The sequence below is a fragment of the Mastigoproctus giganteus genome, chromosome 8, assembly GCF_048544385.1.
Source record: "Mastigoproctus giganteus isolate SK-2022 chromosome 8, ASM4854438v1, whole genome shotgun sequence".
NCBI lineage: Eukaryota > Metazoa > Arthropoda > Arachnida > Uropygi > Thelyphonidae > Mastigoproctus > Mastigoproctus giganteus.
In genome coordinates, this window is record NC_143582.1 from 100,298,314 (window position 1) to 100,317,616 (window position 19,303).

Sequence of the window (19,303 nt, forward strand, 5' to 3'; positions counted from 1 at the left end):
AACTGACTCAACACTGCACTTTCCAACGATGTCGACTGGCTTCACTTCCTTGGATTTTATGTGTTTCTTAACTAACAGCATAACCCCTCCTCCCTTCCTATCCTTTCTGTACACATTGTACTCCCCAAATTCCAGTTCTGCATTCCTTGTATCTGTGTGACACCACTTCTCTGATATCCCAACAATATCTGCCTTTGATGTTTTGAGCAATACCTCAAATACATCAAATTTATTTACCAAACTCCTAGCATTGGTGTACACGCAAGTATACATGCACCTGTTAATATTCTTAGCTACCCTAACACAACCCATGTGTTTACTTGTACCGCAATGACTCCCAGAAGTCTCTGAAATATCCTGCATGTTGTTATCCAGGCTGCTGCTCATTCCAATAGAAGCAGTGTAAGAATCACTTTCACCTCTGCCAGTGGCTACTGTTAATCTATTAGTCCTTGTATTCCCCCAAGCTAGCAGTTTTCCGACCCACCTAACATTGCCTCAATAGCATCAGCAAATATTCTTGCATCCTTTCTATTTAAGTGTATCCCATCCCTGTAGAAGCAGCCTCTCCTGTTAACAAGTACAGACCAGGCTGAAAAAAATTCTACCCCTTGAGCCTTGCACAATCTTTCCGGAGTCGAATTGATCGACAAGGCTCTCATCATATACTCCCTCTTATCGTGTCTGGGCAGAATTGCAGACACTTTCAAATTCAACCCTAATTCAACAGTGACCTGTACTTGTTAAATAATTCTGCTGGTCTACTACTCTTAATATCATTAGTGCCAACATGTACAACTATATCACCTTTTGTGCCCTTAAAAGATGATATCCACACAACGTCATCAACCTTTGCCCCTGGCAGACATACCCTGGTCCTGTTCCACCTATCCTTTTTTACAAAGCATGTTCCCCGTTTCCCTGACAATAGAGTCACCGACAACTACTAGTTCCCGTGGGACTAGCACATTCTGCCTTGGGGGTTGCCGCTGTGTTGCATGAAGACCAAGTGCAAGCTTTGGCGTTGATGTGGGCAGCTGAGAGCTTGATGGGCCGCTCAATTTAGATCCTTCGAGGGCATCCACCCTGTCCTTCAAGCTCTCACATAGGCCCATAACAACGCTGAGTTTCGCCTGATTTCCTTACACTCCTTACATCGCACGCACACACACACAAAGACATCCCCCGTGGCAATATCATGTCTCGTACCCAATTGCTCCACAAACATCAAGCAAGCAGTGCATTTTAAAAGGCTGTGATTCAGAAGGCAACTGCCCCCTCAGTTCTCCCGTGAGCCATAGCACTTCCATTAGCTCGAGCCTTTTACTTTGCTGCTCAGGCCTGAGTCATGATTTCGATTTCAGTAAAAAATTATAACCCTAAACTTGTATCCCAACACAGTTATAATGCTATATATATATTTTTCAGTATCGAATATTATCTACGAGTTCCGTTTATATAACACTTCTGTATCAAGTTATGTATTAATTAATTATGTTAAGTTTGTAATCTAAGTCATTATATGTATTTTAGTTGAAAAGTACAACTTAACTGACAATGAAGTTTAACAAGATTAACAGATTTTACTGATTAATTGACAATATTATATTATATACTATACTAATCTTAAGCTATCTAGTTCGGGATATAACGTTGTATCGTATAACAATGGCGGCAAGTTACGAATGGTAAATCTACGGACACTCAAGTATTAATTAACTTCCAAATCTCGCTGTCTCAATTCAGAATAAACTAGGGATCCTGACTAGATCTACAAGCTACTTATAGAAAATATTTTAATATAACAATTGGTCAATAAAGCGGCTAAATATGGCTAAAAAAGTTCTTGTTGAGCGGAGCTGCAACTTGTAACACGTGGATTTGATACCCTTACCGATACTGAGTAATACCTACAAAATCTCTATCTAAGTTAAACTTTAAACTAAGTATTGTAACTAGGAATATAAAGCTACTCTAGAAAATAAGTTAATATGCCAATTTAAGCTAATAAAACAGAAAAGGCTTCTCTATTCCAGGAACAGTAAAAACTTCGTCTGCACAAGGCTACACTCATTCTCGCTCCATCACCTATTTCACTTTACGACGGGCTTACAACTGTCTCCGATCGGACCACATGGTCCTTCCTCTCAGCCAGTAGCAGTGTTTATAAACTTTTGTTGGCCATATTCTATACAAAACTAATACAATTTCCATTATAAAAATCATTGAGAGAGAAAAATACCTTAGTTATATAGAAAAATTTCACCTTCTGAGATCCTGGATCGAATTACCAAAAAACAATGTGTTATTGGGATATTTTCACATATTACAATATTTTCATGATACGATGATGTTTCTGGAGCAGATTAATATCATAAAGCAGGGGTCCACTGTATTGTGTTAGTTTGTGAATTAGTGTTGTGTTGTATGACAGGCTTCTTAGCAAACAACTAGCAAAAGTGACCTGGAAATCTGCTGGCTTGTACCCATCCTTGCCAAAAGAAGGTGGGCCCATCCTCTCTATAACATTAAATCATGGTCTTTGGGCCCTTCACCCTGAGTGTCCAGTAAAGGAATGTAGGGAAGATAGGAAGGGAGGGTAAATCAGTATACTAAAAATAATAATAATAAATAAATAAATAAAAAATAAAACAGAAATAAATTTAAAAAATCAGAAAAATTAAAAATTATATAACAATTATATTACATAACGAAATTATATAATAATGAAAAATTATATAACAAGAATGCATACGATACAATATGAAAGGACTTGGATAGGAAAGTTATCTCAGGAGTAGTTACTGCAATTAATGCTATCAGGGTGGTATAGAGTGTGTTAGGGGATGATAAAGGAGACATCTAATTGGGAAGAACCTCGGGATAAGTTGGAATGGGCACCACACTCTGCACATGCTATTTAAAAGTGAAATAGTCTGCATAACAGCAACAACAATCATGGGATGCATATAAATTATCAGGCAGCACAGAAGCCTATGGCAGATATAAGCTAGTCTAATCAAGTCACAAAGGAGATAAGGCAGGTGAAGGCAGATTACAAGAAATCTTTGGCAAAGGATGCTAAAGAAAAACAGCAGAGTTCTTGTGTAACCTCTAGAAGGAAAGGGATAAATCAGATTGGTTCACTTAATATAGATGGTTTGACTATTACAGATCATGCTCAGGTAGCTGATAAACTGAATGAGTATTTTACATCTAAATTCACATGAGGAGTTATTCAAGGAAGGGAATGCCAAAAGTTTATCAAACTCTAACAGGGAGCTAAATGATTTTGTAATAACTAAGGGCAAAGTATAGGAGAAATTGTTGAAGTTAAGCATAAGGAAGGCACCTGGGGTGGATGGGATCTATCCAGTTATATTAAAGGAGGCAGCAAAGGAAGTAAGCAAGCAAACCCTTAGCTATAATTATGAAAGCTTCCTTGGACTCAGGGGAGGTCCCCATGGACTGGAGATGTGCAAATATATCCCCAATTAATAAAGGGGAATCAAAGGGTGACACGGGTAATTACATACCTGTTATTCTAACTTCTGTTCAAGAGAAAATAATGGAGCCACTGATTAAGGAAGCGATGCAGGATCATCTAGATAAGACTGCAGTTATAGTTCAGATAGAGCATGGATTTGTTAAGGGGAAGTCTTGTCTGACAAAAAATTTGATTGGATACTATGATGTGGTCACAAAGCAATTGGATGCAAAAAATAATTTTGATAACATATACTTGGATTTTATGAAAGTTTTTGATACTGTGGCACAGGGCAGACTACTGTACAAACTGGAGCAGAATGGCATTAAGGGCAAGTTGCTACAATGGATAAAAAGATGGTTGAGTGGGAGTCGACAGCGAGTGGTTATCAATGGACACTGCTCTTCATGGACTAATGTTATTAGTGGAATTCCCCCTGAGTTCGGTGTTGGACCCATTGTTGTTTTCGATATTTATCAGTGATATTGATGAAGGTATATCAGGGTAAATGTCTAAGTTTGCAGACGATATGAAGATTGGTAGGGTTGTTAATGACAGTAATGATAGAACACTATTGCAACAGGATCTGGAAAGGTTGAGCAGTTGGGCTGAGAGGAGGTAATTGAAGTTTAACATTGACAAATGTAAAGTACTGCTTATGAGTAGCAGTAACCCCAAAGTAATGTACCAACTGTGTGGTATTACACTCAGGGTAGTAGAGAATGAAAAAGACCTGGGGTGGTTGTGCAGTCAGATATGAAGTTTTCTGAGCAGTGCAAAAAGGCTGCATGGTGTCTTGTCAATGATATCCAGGAATCTGCTATAAGGGGATGATTGTCCCCTTGTAGAAGGCAATGGTCAGGCCACACCTTGAGTACTGTATACAGGTCTGGAGACCTCATTTTAAGAAGGATGTAGAACTGTTGGAATGAGTACAGAGAAGGGCAAAAAGATTAGTGAATGGAATGAAGGGTTGCTCTTATGAAGAAAGGTTTAAATCTGCAAATTGCAGCTTCTGGAGACTAGGCACCTGCAAGGCGATCTGATTGAGGTGTATAAGGCCTTGAATGGATTGAGAAGGCTGGTGGGATTTTTCCACTTGCTCAAATTACAAACCTGAGGGGTTTGTAATATATTGATTTGTATTTATAACACATAGATTGAAACTGAGGAAAGACAGGTGTAGAATAGATGTGCAGAAGTTTGCCTTTAGCCAGCAGGTAGTTGATTGCTGGAATTAACTTCCATCTGTTGATGTGGAAGTTTAAAGCTTAAATAAATTCAAGGCAGAACTACACAAACATTTGGAATGAATGGATTAGTGAAATGGGAAGGTTTTTTTTTTTTTTTTTGGCTGATGCTGTATAAGCTTGCTTTCTTGCATCATGTTCCTCTACTAATGCTAATATCCTGGTGGCCCCAATTATGAACATCTTACAATATTACTATTAAGAAAAAAAAAATATATATATATATATACAATGATAGCAAAAATAATTCAGTCTCAGCCATACTGAGAAGAAAGCTTCTCAATATGGCTGAGAAGATTTCTTCTCAGTATGAAAATCAAAAATTTCTTTGCACTTCCCAATCCAAATTGACTCAATCCTGCGATTTTTGAAGTTGGTTTGTAAATACTGTAGGTAATGCTGGCAAACACGTAAAGAGCTTTCAAATCTGTATGCAGTACTCAAGCTGTGGCCTAACTATTACCTTATACAATTGGATAATCCCCTCCTTGTCCCTGGTGACAAAGTATCTTTGTATCATTAACAGAATCCAATGAGCTGTTCTAGCACCTGTCTGTGGCACACAGAGAACTTGACGAAAGAGACCTAAGGGTAATTGCCCCTAGGTCTCTTTCATTCTCCACCACTTTGAGTGTAATAAATAACAACTAGCTGGTATGTTATTCTGGGATTAGCACTGTCCAAATATGCAGTACCTTGTATTTACCAATATTAAATCTCAGCCCACCTGCTTAATTTTTCTACATCTTGTTACGGTATTCTGCCTTGTTTCCTGTTATTTACCAACCTTTGTATTATCCACAAACTTAGACAATAACATTGATGTCTTCAATATCATTAATAAATACTGTAAACAATAAGGGCCCAGCATTGAACCCTGAGGGACTCCACTAATAAAATTATTCAAGAAAAGCAGTACCCATTTACAACCACGTCTTCTGCCACTCAGCCATCCCTTCATGCATAGCAGTAACTTACGCCTAATGCCACACTGCAGTAATTTGTATAGCAGTCTTTCACATGGAAGAGTGTCAAAAGCACTGCTGAAATCTAAATATGACGTCAAAATTATTTGCATTTATTCCTTTGTTACTGCTTCAAGGTAGCTAAGCAGATTGGTCGAACAGAATCTCCACTTAACAAATGTATACTATACTGCAATTTCTGTACAATTCCATTCCTGTTAAGATGATCCGGCAATATTTCCTCAACCACCGAGTCCATTACCTTCCCTGAAACAGAATTCAAACTTAGGTGTCTATAACTGTTCACATCACCATTTGATCCTTCTTTATGAATATAAGACAGATTCTAGGAACATCCACTGAATCTAAGGATGCTTTCATCATTATGGCCAAGGGTTTGCTTACCTCTTTTGTTGCTTATTTTAATGTAATTTGATAGATTGCATCAGTCCCAGGAACTTTTTACTTTTAGCTTCAGCAATTTCCCTTCCACAATATTCAAAGTAATAATAAAATCATTTTTCTCCCATTTTTAACTAGGTGTACTTCTTGTGTTGCCATCCCTAAAAACTTCATGCATGAATATAGATGCAAAATATTTATTTAGTTTGTTTCTTTGTTTATTTAGTCCAACAAGATCATACCTAAAAGACATTTCTTGGCTAAAGTCTTAGAGTATGAAGGAGTTTACTTATGCATGGGTTAGTGCACACACATCATTTCTGGCTACCAAAGTAATAGTTTTAAATACGTTTTAATTATAATTAACATAATTGCATTGTTTTAATTACAATTAAAACAGTGCATTTCAACTACCTGGATAGTAGAAATGATGTGTGCATTAACCCATACATAGTAAACTCCTACAAGATCATACCTGAACAGACTCATCATTAGTTATATCACTCATATCTAGTGTGCCAATATTGTTGACCCCCTTTTAGGGTAAACACAAGTAAAGAATTCTTCGCTACTTTCTTTGCATTAGCCAAGAACTTCTCCTAATCTGCTTCAGCTTGCTTAATCCCCTTAGTGATTTGATTGCAGTCTTGTTTGTTGCCTTGTTGTAGGAGTCCATATTCCCTGATAATTTATAATCACTCCATGGATTTTGTCGATCTACCACTAGTCTCATAAGTTCATCTAACATTCATTTAGGTCTAAATCTTGAACTGTATATCTCTTAGTTGGTATAAAAAGATTGGTAGCCTCAAAGATTACTTTGCTGAACGTTTCTATTTAGAATTTGCAGTTGATAACACCATCAGTTGTTCTCATTGTAGTTTCCTTAACGAAAGCAAAATCCCTTCTCCTAACCCTTGACAGTAGTTATATTCTTAATATATCCCACATCAATGTATTATTTATCACTGCCTAGTGGTTCCTTTATTTGGATATTCTTAATGCATGGTAAGTCACTGCTGATATTCAGATCAAGAGTATTGAATTCTCTTGTTGCTTCTCTAACATGCTACTATACAAAACAGTCATCCAATAAATCCAGAAAATTGTTGCTACTGTGTGACTGACCAAATCACAAGTTCCAGTCAATAACTGGAAAGTTAAAGTCCCCATTATAAGACAATCCAATTTACTAGCTCGCTCTACCTACCTGTGTAGTTCTTCATTATACTCATCACAGTCATTTGACCTGTAGCAGATCCCTATTTTCATTTTAGTTTTTCCAATGCTTATATCACACCAAACTGACTCAGTCAACATGGCACTAGCAACCCACATCATCTGATCACACTGCCTTAGATTCTATATGCTTCTTAATCAAGAGCATATCACTGGTTAAAGAAGTTATGCAGGATCATGTACACAAGACTGCAGTAATAGTTCAGACACAGCATGGGTTTGTTAAGGGGAAGTCATGTCTGACCAATTTGATTGGATACTACAATGTGGTCACAAAGGAACTGGATGCAAAAAATAAATTTGATATCATATACTTGGATTTCAGGAAAGCTTTTTATACAGTTGCACATAGAAGACTGCTGTATAAATTGGAGTGGTATGGCATTAAGTGCAAGTTTCTGCAATGGATAAAGGGATGGTTGAGTGGGAGACAGCAGAGAGTGGTAATAAATGGACACTGCTCTACGTGGACTAATCTTATTAGTGGAGTCACCCAGGGTTCGGTGCTGGGCCCATTGTTGTTTTATGTATTTATTAATGATATCGTGAAGGTATATCAGGCTTAATGTCCAAGTTTGCAGATGATACCAAGGTTGGCAGGGTTGTTAATGATAGTAAAGACGTTATGCTACTGAACAGGATCTAGAAAAGTTAGGCAGATGGGCAGAGAAGTCGCAACTGAAGTTTAATATTGACAAATGCAAAGCACTGCATATGGGAGCAGTAACCCAAGAGAAACATACCAACTCTGTGGTACTACAGTCAGGGAGGTGGAGAATGAAAAAGACCTGGGGTAAGTGTGCAGTCGGATATGAAGTTCTCTGAGCAGTGCAGGCGGGCTGCCAGAGCAGGTCATGGAGTTTTGTCAATGATATATAGGAATTTTTCTAGCATAGACAAAGAGATGATTATACCTTTGTATTAGGCAATAATCAGGCCACACCTTAAGTACTGTGTACAGGTCTGGAGACCTCATTTTAGGAAGGATGTAGAGTTGCTAGAACGAGTACAGAGAAGGGCAACAAGTACAGAGAACGAGTACAGAGAAGGGCAACAAGATTGGTGAAAGGAACAAAGAGGTTCTCTTACCAGGAGAGGCTTAAATTCTGTCAGTTGCAGCATCTGGAGACTAGGCACCTGCGAGGTGATCTGATTGAGGTGTACAAGCTCTTGAATGGTTTGAGCAGGCTCAACGCTGATAGGATACTTCCACTTGCTGAGATTAAGAACCTGAGTGGGCATAGATTCAAATTGACGAAAACAATTTTAGAAAAGACATGCAGAAGTTTGCCTTTAGCCAGCGGGTAGTTGATTGCTGGAACATACCGTATTTCCCCATGTATAAGACGCACCTTAATTTTGGGTCCCGAAATTTGAAAAAAAAAAAATGTATTACATAAAGTTATTGAACTCAAGTTTTATTCATCATAAAATTCATACAACTCATCACTGTCAAAACTCCCATCCATTAGCTTGTCCTCATCTGTGTCTGATGACAAATCGCTGTCTTCATATATTGCCTCGTCCTCAGTTTCATCTATGGCATTTGAAATGCCACACTTCTTAAATGACTTGACAACGATCTCAATCTTGATATTATCCCAGGATCTTTTCACCCAAGTACAAACTTCTCCTATAGTTGGTTTCTTCACTCTTCCTGCTGGTGTCAAATTGTCCCTAGAAGACTTTATCCATTGATCTCTCATGGCAGCTTTGAAGGGTTTGTTAATGCTGACATCAAGTGGTTGGAGCTGGGATGTCAAGCCTCCAGGTATGACAGCAAGTTTTGTTTTTTGCTCTGCAGCAATCTTCTTTGCATTTTTTGTTATGTGTGCCCTGAACTGATCAAGCACCAATAGGGCAGGTTTGCGTAAGAGCCCACCTGGTCTCCTGCTCCAAACTTTCTCAAACCAGATCTTCATCCCATCTTGATCCATCCAACCCTTGTCATGAATGTGGACAATCACTCCTCAAGGAATGTCTTCTTTTGGCATTGTTTTGCGTTTGAAAATCAGCATAGGAGGCAGCTTGGTTCCATCAGCACAACAAGCTAGAACAACTGTATAATGGCTCTTTTCATGTCCACTTGTCTTCACAGTTACAGTTTTCACTCCCTTCTTATCAACAGTTCTGTTACTTGGGACATCAAATTGAAGGGGGACTTCGTCCATATTTGCAATCTGTCCCAACTCAAACTGATGTGTCTTCCGACATTGAATGACAATTGATGAAATTCAAGGACCTTCTGCTCATAGCTTTCAGGCATCTTTTGGGCAAGTCTGGTGCGTGTATGCATTAAGAATGCGTACACGCTGTTCATTCTGTTTGCGTACATGCATACACTGTTTCATGAACCTGAAGCACCAAATGGGCCCTCCTTTGAAATCAGTAACTTCTTTTTCATCAGCAATTCTTCTTGCCTCATGCTGAACCATCTTTGTGCACACAAGAATTCCAATTGCCCTTTGCTCCTCAATCCATATCTTCAATTCCCTCTCTAAATCAGGCCATTATGCTGACTTGCCTCTAATGGCCTTCTGCCGTGGCATTTTCAGTAGGGTTTCTTCTTCCTGTAGCCAGTCTCAGATTGTTTTCTCAGTTGGATGAGGAGGACCAAACTTACATTCAGCAGCACGATTTCCATTCACTTTTGCAAACTGGATCACTTTTAACTTGAATTTAGCACTGTACGAAAATCTTTTCTGAGCCATTTCTGGGCAGAACGTGGCAAAACGTAACCTAATATATCGGTAACAAGTGTGAAACAATGTGCGCAAAGACAATAAGCACGAAAAATGCAAGTAAAAATAAATCTACAACCACTGTATAAGACGCACCCAGTTTTTAGACCCCAAATTTTTTGAAAAAAGTGCATCCATCCGTTGTTGTAAGTTGACAGCTTAAGCAAATTTAAGGCTTAACTGGACAAACGTTTGGAGTGACCGGATGGATGAAATGGGAAGGTTTTTTTTTTTTTTTTTGGCTGATCTCTATAAGCTTGCTTTCTTGTGTCATATACCTCAACTAATGCTATTCAAATTTCACATTTCTGATAGCTGAGTGGCATCGTGTTTCTGATATCTCTACTACGTCATACTACTTTAAACATGGGAAAAAGTATTTATGAATAACCATATGTTTATAATCATGAAAATAAACAATGATCTCATCAATCATAGAACTGTTTTTTTAACAACAGTTTTTTTTTTTTTTTTCAAATTACTAAGAATTATATCTAGATATTACGGTAATATTATAATTTATGTCTGTATGACAAATTTTAACAAATATCAAAACGATCTGTGGCAAATAAGATAATACCAAATGTTCTTAAATAAAAAACAAACTCATTAAGCATTTTGTTGCTGCTATTTCATGAGCTGCAGAATATATAAGTAGCAAGACTAGAATTAACTGTATATTAATTAAATTAATTTCTTTAAAATATATATGGTATATACCAATGCACTAGTTACTTACTATGTTCCACACTTGATGATACCAACCACTTGGGATAAAAATTATTTCTCCTGGCTCCTGAATTATCTCTATGCCAAAACCAAATTTTGTTTTGAGTTCTTGTGACTTTGGGTAGCAGCTCGTATCATTCATAGCACATGTAATATCATAAACCAGTTTTCCATTGCAATCTTTTAAATATTCCTCCATACCAGGAGGAAATATATGCCACTTTTTTTTCCCACAGATATTAGCAGACCAACTGTATGACCCAAATACATCAGCATGAAATGGAGTCCTGTTGAAGGCAGAAAAGAAGAAAAAACAATTATAAGAACCCATATTTCACAGCTGAAAAAAAAATGTGTATGAAATTATGAAACTGTAACTAAGAAAAAACATTAACAAATGCTGTGTCTTTCTTTGTCTTCATACAACAATTTAATTTCATCTTATTGTCATTACATGATATATCTTTAAAGGCTAAGGATTTTTTTTGCAATCATTACCATTTCTTGGTAATGATTGCAAAATGTATTTTATATAGAACATTAAAGCTTTTGCAATATTACTACTGCACTACCTATTGCTTGCAAATGATTTCAGATCTCTACGTATATGCTTAACATTTATTGGATTTTGATATTTGCTTGTATCAAATCTGTGGTGAACGTTTTATTTGCATTAAGCAGCCGAGAGTTTTTCTTCTTTCTTGGATGAGTTATTCACAAAAAATCATAGTTGACATAGAGAATATTGCCACTACTGCATTCACTGCATCAATATAAAACACGCTTTAATGCTCCTTTATGTAAAGTATGTTAAAAACCATAGGTGTATAAGTAATATTACAAGGGTGTTTATAAAGTCTATGAATTATAAGTTTTATATACTGTAACAATTTTATAATATATAAATAATGTAATTTTTATACCACAACACTGGGAATAGTGTAGTAACTGAATAGTGCAGCACTATTATTATACTTGCCATTCCGAGTACAGAGGTACAGTGCTGTAATTTTTAAATTTTAACTAAAATCATGGCTCACACTAGAGCAGAAAAGAAAAGGGCTCAGAAAGTGAGAATGGTTTGATTTTAAGAGGAATTTCCAAGGACTGTTCTCATACAAATCAGGGTCGTGTCATTTGCATATTGTGTGACTGGCATGTGGAGCTCACTACAACAGGACATAATAGAGCCACAGAAGTTGCTGCTGTGTGTTATCAAAATAGAGACAGAGGAAATTAAGCAAAAATTCAGAAAAGAAAGCCCTGAAATTCGCCTACTTTTATAGGCAAATTTCAGTGGGCTAATGGCTGGATATCTTCAAGGAATTAAAACAGGATGATACATTAAGTACTCCGCTACTTAACTCATGACGCTGCAGCTGACTCAGATGCATCAGGCAGCATAGCAAAATTAGCAAGGGTAGAAGGAACTAAAAGAAAGTAGCTTTGGCATATTTGTCAGAAATATGGGAAATGCTAAGGGCAAAAATTAATGATGTAGCATTAATAGAGGCATATGCGCAAGAAAGCAAGCTTATATAGCATCAGCCAAAAAAAAAAAAACCTTCCCATTTCATCAATCCATTCACTCTAAATGTTTGTCTAGTTCTGCCTTGAACTTATTTAAGTTGCTCACCTCCACTACAACAGATGGAAGTTTGTTCAAACTATCAACCAATGGCTGACTAAAAACAAATTTCTGCACATCTATTCTATAATTGTCTTCCCTCAATTTGAAGTTATGTCACCTCAGGTGAATAATCTGAGCAAGAGGAAGAATCCCATCAGAATTGAGTTTGCTCACATCATTCAAGGACTTATACGCTTCAATTAGATCACCTCGCAAACACCTAGTCTCCAGATGCGGAAATTTGTAGAACTTAAGCCTTTCTTGGTAACAGAACCCTTTGTTCCACTCACCAATCTCGTTGCCCTTATTATTACTATTAGCCATATGGTGCAAGGAAGCCTTATGCTGCACCAGCCAAAAAAAAAAAAAAAAAAATTCCTGCGTTACCCTGAAGGGGGGGGGGGAAGAGAGTCAGAAGTAGAAGGGAATTACCAAGAAATCAAGAAAAGAATGACGATACCCAGCTCAGGACACTGGGTTTGCCAAGCCCATACTCACCAGATGTGAGCCCCTGGTGCTCTTTCCAGCAGATCCGTATCCTTCCTAAAATGAGGCCTCCAGACCTGTATACAGTACTCAAGGTGCAGCCTGGCTACTGCCTCAAGGGAACAATGACATCCTTATCCCTGCTAGTAAAATTCCTGTATATCACTGACAAGAAACCATGAGCTACTCTTGCAGCCTGCCTGTCTGCACTACTCAGAAAACTTCATATCTGACTGCACAATTACCCCAGGTCCTTTTCATTCTCCACTACCATGGGTGTAGTACCACCCAGTTAGTAGATTACTCTGGGGTACTGCTATCCATATGCAGTGCTTTACATTTGTCAATGTTAAACCAGTTGTCACCTCACAGCCCATTCGCTCAACTTGTCTAGATCCTGTTGCTGTAGTGCACAATCATTACAGTCATTAACAAAACTGCCAACCTTTGTATCATTAACCCTGATATATCTTCCTCAATATCATAGATAAATATAGAAAGCAACAATTTACCCAACACAGAGCCCTGGGGGAATTCACTAATAACATTAGTCCACAAAGAGCAGTGTCCATTAATTACCATTCACTGTCATCTCCCACATAATCATCCTTTTATCCATTGTAGCCACTTGCCATTAATGCTATACTGCTCCAATTTGTACAATAGTCTTCCATGTGCAACAGTATCAAAAGCTTTCTTAAAATCCAAGTATATGATATCAAAATTATTTTTTGCATCCAGTTCCTCTGTGACCACATCATACTATCTAATCAAATTTGTCAGACAAGTCTTCAACCTTAAACTCATTCTGTGTCTGAACTATAACTGCAATCTTCCCTAGATGATCCTGCATTGCTTCTTTAACCAGGTACTCCATTATTTTCCCTAGAAGTTAAACTAACAGGTCTGCAATTACTCATGTCACCCTTTCATCCCCCTTTGTGAATTGAGGAACATTTGCACATCTCCAGTAAATGGGAACTTCCCCTGAGTACAAGGAAACTTTCGTAATTATGGCTAAGGGTTTACTTACTTCCTTGCTCTAATATAACTGGAGAGATCCTATCCACCCCAAGTGCCTTTCTTATATTCGATTTCTCCACCACTTTGCTATCAGTTATTACAAAATCATTTAGTTCCCTACCAGAGTTTGATAAGCTTCTGGCCACTTCCCTACAGATGTCCTCATGTGTGAATGCAGATGCAAAATACTCATTCAGTTAGTCATCTACCTCAGCAGGTTCATCAATAATTGACACTCTGATGTCAAGTGGACCAATCTGATTCATCCCCTTCCTTCCAGAGTTTACATATGCAAAGAAGACTTTGCTATTTTTCTTTGCATCCTTTGCAAAAGATGTAGCATTAGCATTGGTAGAGGCAATGATGCAAGAAAGCAAGCTTATACAGCATCAACCAAAAAAAAAAAAAAAAAAACTTCCCATTTCACCCATCCATTCGCTCCAAATGTTTGTCTAGTTCTGCTTTGAATTTATTTGAGCTGTCTAGTTCTGCTTTGAATTTATTTAAGCTGTCAACTTCTACAACAGATGCAACAGACAGAAGTTTGTTCCAGCAACCAACCACATGCTGGCTAAAGGCACAAATTTCCATATATCCATTCTACAACTGTCTTTCCTCAATTTGAACTTACGTTGCCTCAGGCAATTAATCTGGACAAGAGGCAGAATTCCATCAGCATTGAGCTTGTTCAAACCATTCAGAGCTTATTCAAACCATTGAGCTTGTTCAAACCCTTGTTCAAACCATTGAGCTTGTTCAAACCCTTATACACCTCAATCAGATCACCTCGCAAGTGCAAAGAATAAGAACAACCCTTTGTTCCATTCACTAATCTTGTTACCCTTCTCTGTACTCGTTCCAGCAGCTCTACATCCTTCCTAAAATGAGACCTCCAAACCTGTATTCAGTACTCAAGGTGTGGCCTGACCATTGCCTTATAAAAGGGGATTATCCCAGCTAGAAAAATTTCCTGTATATCATTGACAAGACCCAATGAGCTAGTCTTGCAGACTGTCTGCACTGCTCAAAAAACTTCATATCTGACTGCACAATTACCCCCAGGTCCTTTTCATTCTCTACCACCTTGAGTGTAGTACCACACAGTTGATATGTTATTCTGGGGTAACCGCAACCCATATGTAGTACCTTGCATTTGTCACTATTAAACTTCAGTTGCCACCATTCAGCCCATCTGCTCAATGTTTCTAGACCCCTTGCAGTAGCGTACTGTCATTAGTGTCATTAACAACCCTGCCACCCTTCGTATCATCCTCAGCACTGAACTCTGGGGGGACTCCACTAATAACTTTAGTCCACGAAGAGCAGTGTCCATTGTTTACCACTCTCTGTTTTGTCCCACTCAACCAACCCTTTATCCACAGCAGCGTTTTGTCCTTAATGCCATAGTGCTCCAATTTGTACAGTAGTCTTCCATGTGCAATATCAAAAGCTATCCTGAAATACAAGTATATGATATGTAAATTATTATATTTTGCATCTAGTTCCTTTGTGGGCCACATCATAGTATCCTATCAAACGGGTCAGACAAGAATTCACCTTCACAAACCCCATGCTCTGTTAGAACTATAACCGAAGTGTTGTCTAAATGATCCTGCAGTGCTTCTTTAACCAGTGCCTGCAAATTTCCCCGGAACAGAAGTTAAACTAACAGGTCTGTAATTACTTGTGTCACCCTCTGATCATCCTTTGTGAATTGGGGTCACATTTGCACTTCTCTAGTCTATGGGTGCCTTCACTTAGTCCAAAGAAAATCTCATAATTACGGCTAAGGGTTTGCTTGCTTCCTTTGCCACCTCCTTTAATATAACAGGATAGAACCGATCCACCCTAGGTGCCTTTTTTATGTTTATCTTTAACAATTTCTCCTCCACTTTGCTCTCAGTTATTAAAAATATCATTTAACTCACTATCACAGTTTAATACACCTCTGGTATTCCCCTCCCTAAAGAACTCCTCATGTGTAAACGTATATGCAAAATACTCATTCAGTTTGTTAGCTACCTGAGCAGGATCATCGGTATCAAGTGGACCAATCTGATTCATCCCCTTCCTTCTAGAGTTTACATAAGTAAAGAATTCTTTGCTGTTATTCTTTGGATTCTTTGCCAAAGATTTCTCGTGATCTGCCTTTACCTGCCTAACCTCCTTTGTAACTTTATTACAGACCAGCTTATATCTTCCATAGATTTCTGTGTCACCTGTTAATTTATACATATCCCATACATATTTTCTACTCTACCATGAGTCTCATTAGTTCATGCATTTTTCTTCTCTGCCACATGTATCATTAGTTCATCTGACATACATCCTTTGCCAAACATGTCTCATAATCTGCCTTCAGTTGCCTAACCTCCTTAGTGACTTGATAACAGACTAGCTTATATCTACTATAGTCTTCTGTGTCACCTGATAATTTATACATATCCCATGCATATTTTCTACTCTGCCATGAGTCTCATTAGTTCATCTGCCATCCATTTAGGCCTAAACCTAGAACAGTATTTCTTAGCTGGTATGAAAAGCCTAGTAGCTTTCAAGATTACTCCCTTGAATGCTTCCCATTTAGAATTTGCTGTTGGTAACATCATCAGTTGGTCCCACAGTATAGAATTTAAAACTGTCTGAGACCAGAATAGTAAACTTTATGAAAACAAACCCTTCTCTTTACCTCTGATGGTAGTTACATCTTTAAGTAAATCCCACATCAGAACACTGTGATCACTGCAACCTAGTGATTCCTTTATGTGCAGATTCTTAATACAGTCGGTCCTCGTATAACACGTGTTTGCATTACACGAATTTGATCATACACGATTTATAAATAGGGGAACGTTATCTTATATAACACGAACCGAATTCGCTTATACACGATTCGCCTTTGTGTTTACAAGAAATGGCAGTCGAATGCGGAATCACCCCAACTGAACGCAACACGATAGGAACGAAGAAGATTCTGAAAATATTTATGTGTTTTATATCAGTGAAGAGGAAACACATTTCACCATAATAACGTAAAAACCAACACAATTCCAACTATCGGTATAATCGCAAATGCAATTAGATGGAGTTTACTACCAGTTTATAACAGATTCCACTAGCAGAAACGCAACTGGAAATTGTTTTTATTGTTTTATGGTAGTAACCCCCAGAAATGTGCTTTAGTAAAATATGAGGTGTTAATAGTGTATCTCGGCCTTTACGGTGTTGTTTATTCAGTTGCTACACGCGCGCAGCTTTGTTTATGTGTATCAAGCTTGCCTCCTCGTTTGTAATTGTGCTTTATTCCCTAAAAATTAGTAAAATACTTAAAAGGTGTGAAAAGGAAGCATCCTGGCTAAGACACTGCAGATTCACAGAGAAAAAAAAAAGCAGCAATATCGATAAAAGAGGCGGACTGGGTCAAAAATTCTTACCCGGGAAAATTTGTAGTGGCCTCATACTACGGTTTATGGCCAAAATCACACCGGCCTCCGGCCCACCATGGTTTCCCCCGTAAGGCTTATGGCCAGTCCGCTTCTGTCGATAGAGAAAAAATATGAAATTGTGAAACGCTTTGAGCGAAATGAAAGACCATGTGATATTGCACGTGCTACAGACCTAAATGAGGCAACACGGAGAATTACAAAGAATGCAGAGAAAATAAAAACAACGTTCATAGCGGGAACAACTCAAAGTGTAATTAAAATCCATTAGATTAAGACACAAAGAATTGGAAGAGATGGAACGGCTGTCATCTCTTTGGATAGAAAATCAAACAAAAAGCAAGTTTGCTTACGATAGAAGCAAAAGCATTAGCAATATTTTATTATGACTTTTATTTAATATAATAAATTTTTTACGAATAAAATACGTATTTTATCCGTAAAAAATACTTTTTAGTATTAAAAAATAATAAAAATACTTTATTATAATATAATATTATTTTTATTACATATTTTAATCGTTATAAAATACGCAAGTATTTTATAACGATTAAAATTACCCGATTACTTATTGTGTTTGGTAATGTTTTGGTTCCAAATGTGTGTTCAATCTTGGGTGGTCGGCACATAACCCTACTTTTCCCATAGGGCCTGTTGTTTATATTGCACGATTTTGCATTGCACGAGGGTTTCTAGGAACGCAACTATCATGCTATACGAGGACAGACTGTACATGAAGAATCACTGCTGATAATCAAGAGTATTACTCCCTCTAGTTGCCTCTCGTACATGCTGCTGGAGAAAACAATTATCCAATAAATCCACAAAAGCCTTGCTAATGTGTGAGTGAACAAGCCACAAGCTCCAGTCAATATCTGGGAAGTTAAAATCTCCCATTATAAGACAATCTGATTTACTGGCCCACTATTTCTCTGTACATTTGTTTACTGTACTCATCAGAATCATTACACCTATAACATACTCCTACTCTCAATTTTGCTTTCCCAGTGCTTAAGCCACACCAAAATGACTCAACATTGCACTGTCCATCGATGTCAGCTGTCCATCCATGCACTTTCTTACATTTTATGTGTTTCGTAACTAACAGCATAAACCCTCCTCCCATGTCTGTCTATCCTTTTTGTCTATCCTGTCTATCCTATTCTGCCTATTCTGTCTATCCTTTTTGCACACATTGCACTCTCCGAATACCAATCTGCATTCCTTATGTCTGTGTGACACTACGTCCCAACAATATCTGACTTTGATGTTTGACCAGCACCTCAAATTCATTTAGTAAACTCCTAGCATTGGTGTACATTCAAGTATACATGCACCTGTACTTACTCTCAGTTATCCTAACACAACCCATGTATTCACTTGTTCCATGATAACTCCCAGCAGTCCTGGAAATCACCATACCGTGCTTTCCAGGCTGCTGCTCATTTCAATAGAAGCAGTGCAAGAATCACTTTCAGCTCTGCCTGTTGCTTCTTTAATCTATCAGTTTGCAAATCGTCCCAAGCTAGCAGTTTTCCGACCCACCTAACATGCCTCAATAGCATCAACAAATATTCTTGCACCCTTTCTATTTAAGGGTATCCCCTCCCTGTAGAAGCAGTCTCTCCTGTTAAGCACAGACCATGTAGAGGAAAATTTACCCCATGTGCCTTGGGCTATCCAGGGCTGAAATGATTGACAAGGCTCTCATCATATACTCCTCTGTCGTGTCTGGACAGAATTGCAGACACTTTCAAATTTAACCCTAACTCGCAACTAAACATTGTCCTGTACTTGTTAAATAAGTCCATAGATCTCTAACTCTTAATATCATTAGTGCTAATGTGTACAACAATATCACCCTTTGTGCCCTTAAAAGATGATATCTGCTCTACAACGTCATCAACT

General features: G+C 37.9%; 1 protein-coding gene across 1 annotated transcript in view; it reads right to left on the reverse strand.

Moving 5' to 3' along the window:
• Window positions 1-19,303, reverse strand: part of JMJD4 (jumonji domain containing 4) — a 193,931-nt gene that overhangs the window by 80,545 nt on the left and 94,083 nt on the right. Inside the window, exon 4 of the mRNA XM_090380301.1 lies at window positions 10,824-11,100. Coding sequence (XP_090236427.1) covers window positions 10,824-11,100 — 277 coding nt within the window. The remainder of the gene's footprint in view (window positions 1-10,823; window positions 11,101-19,303) is intronic.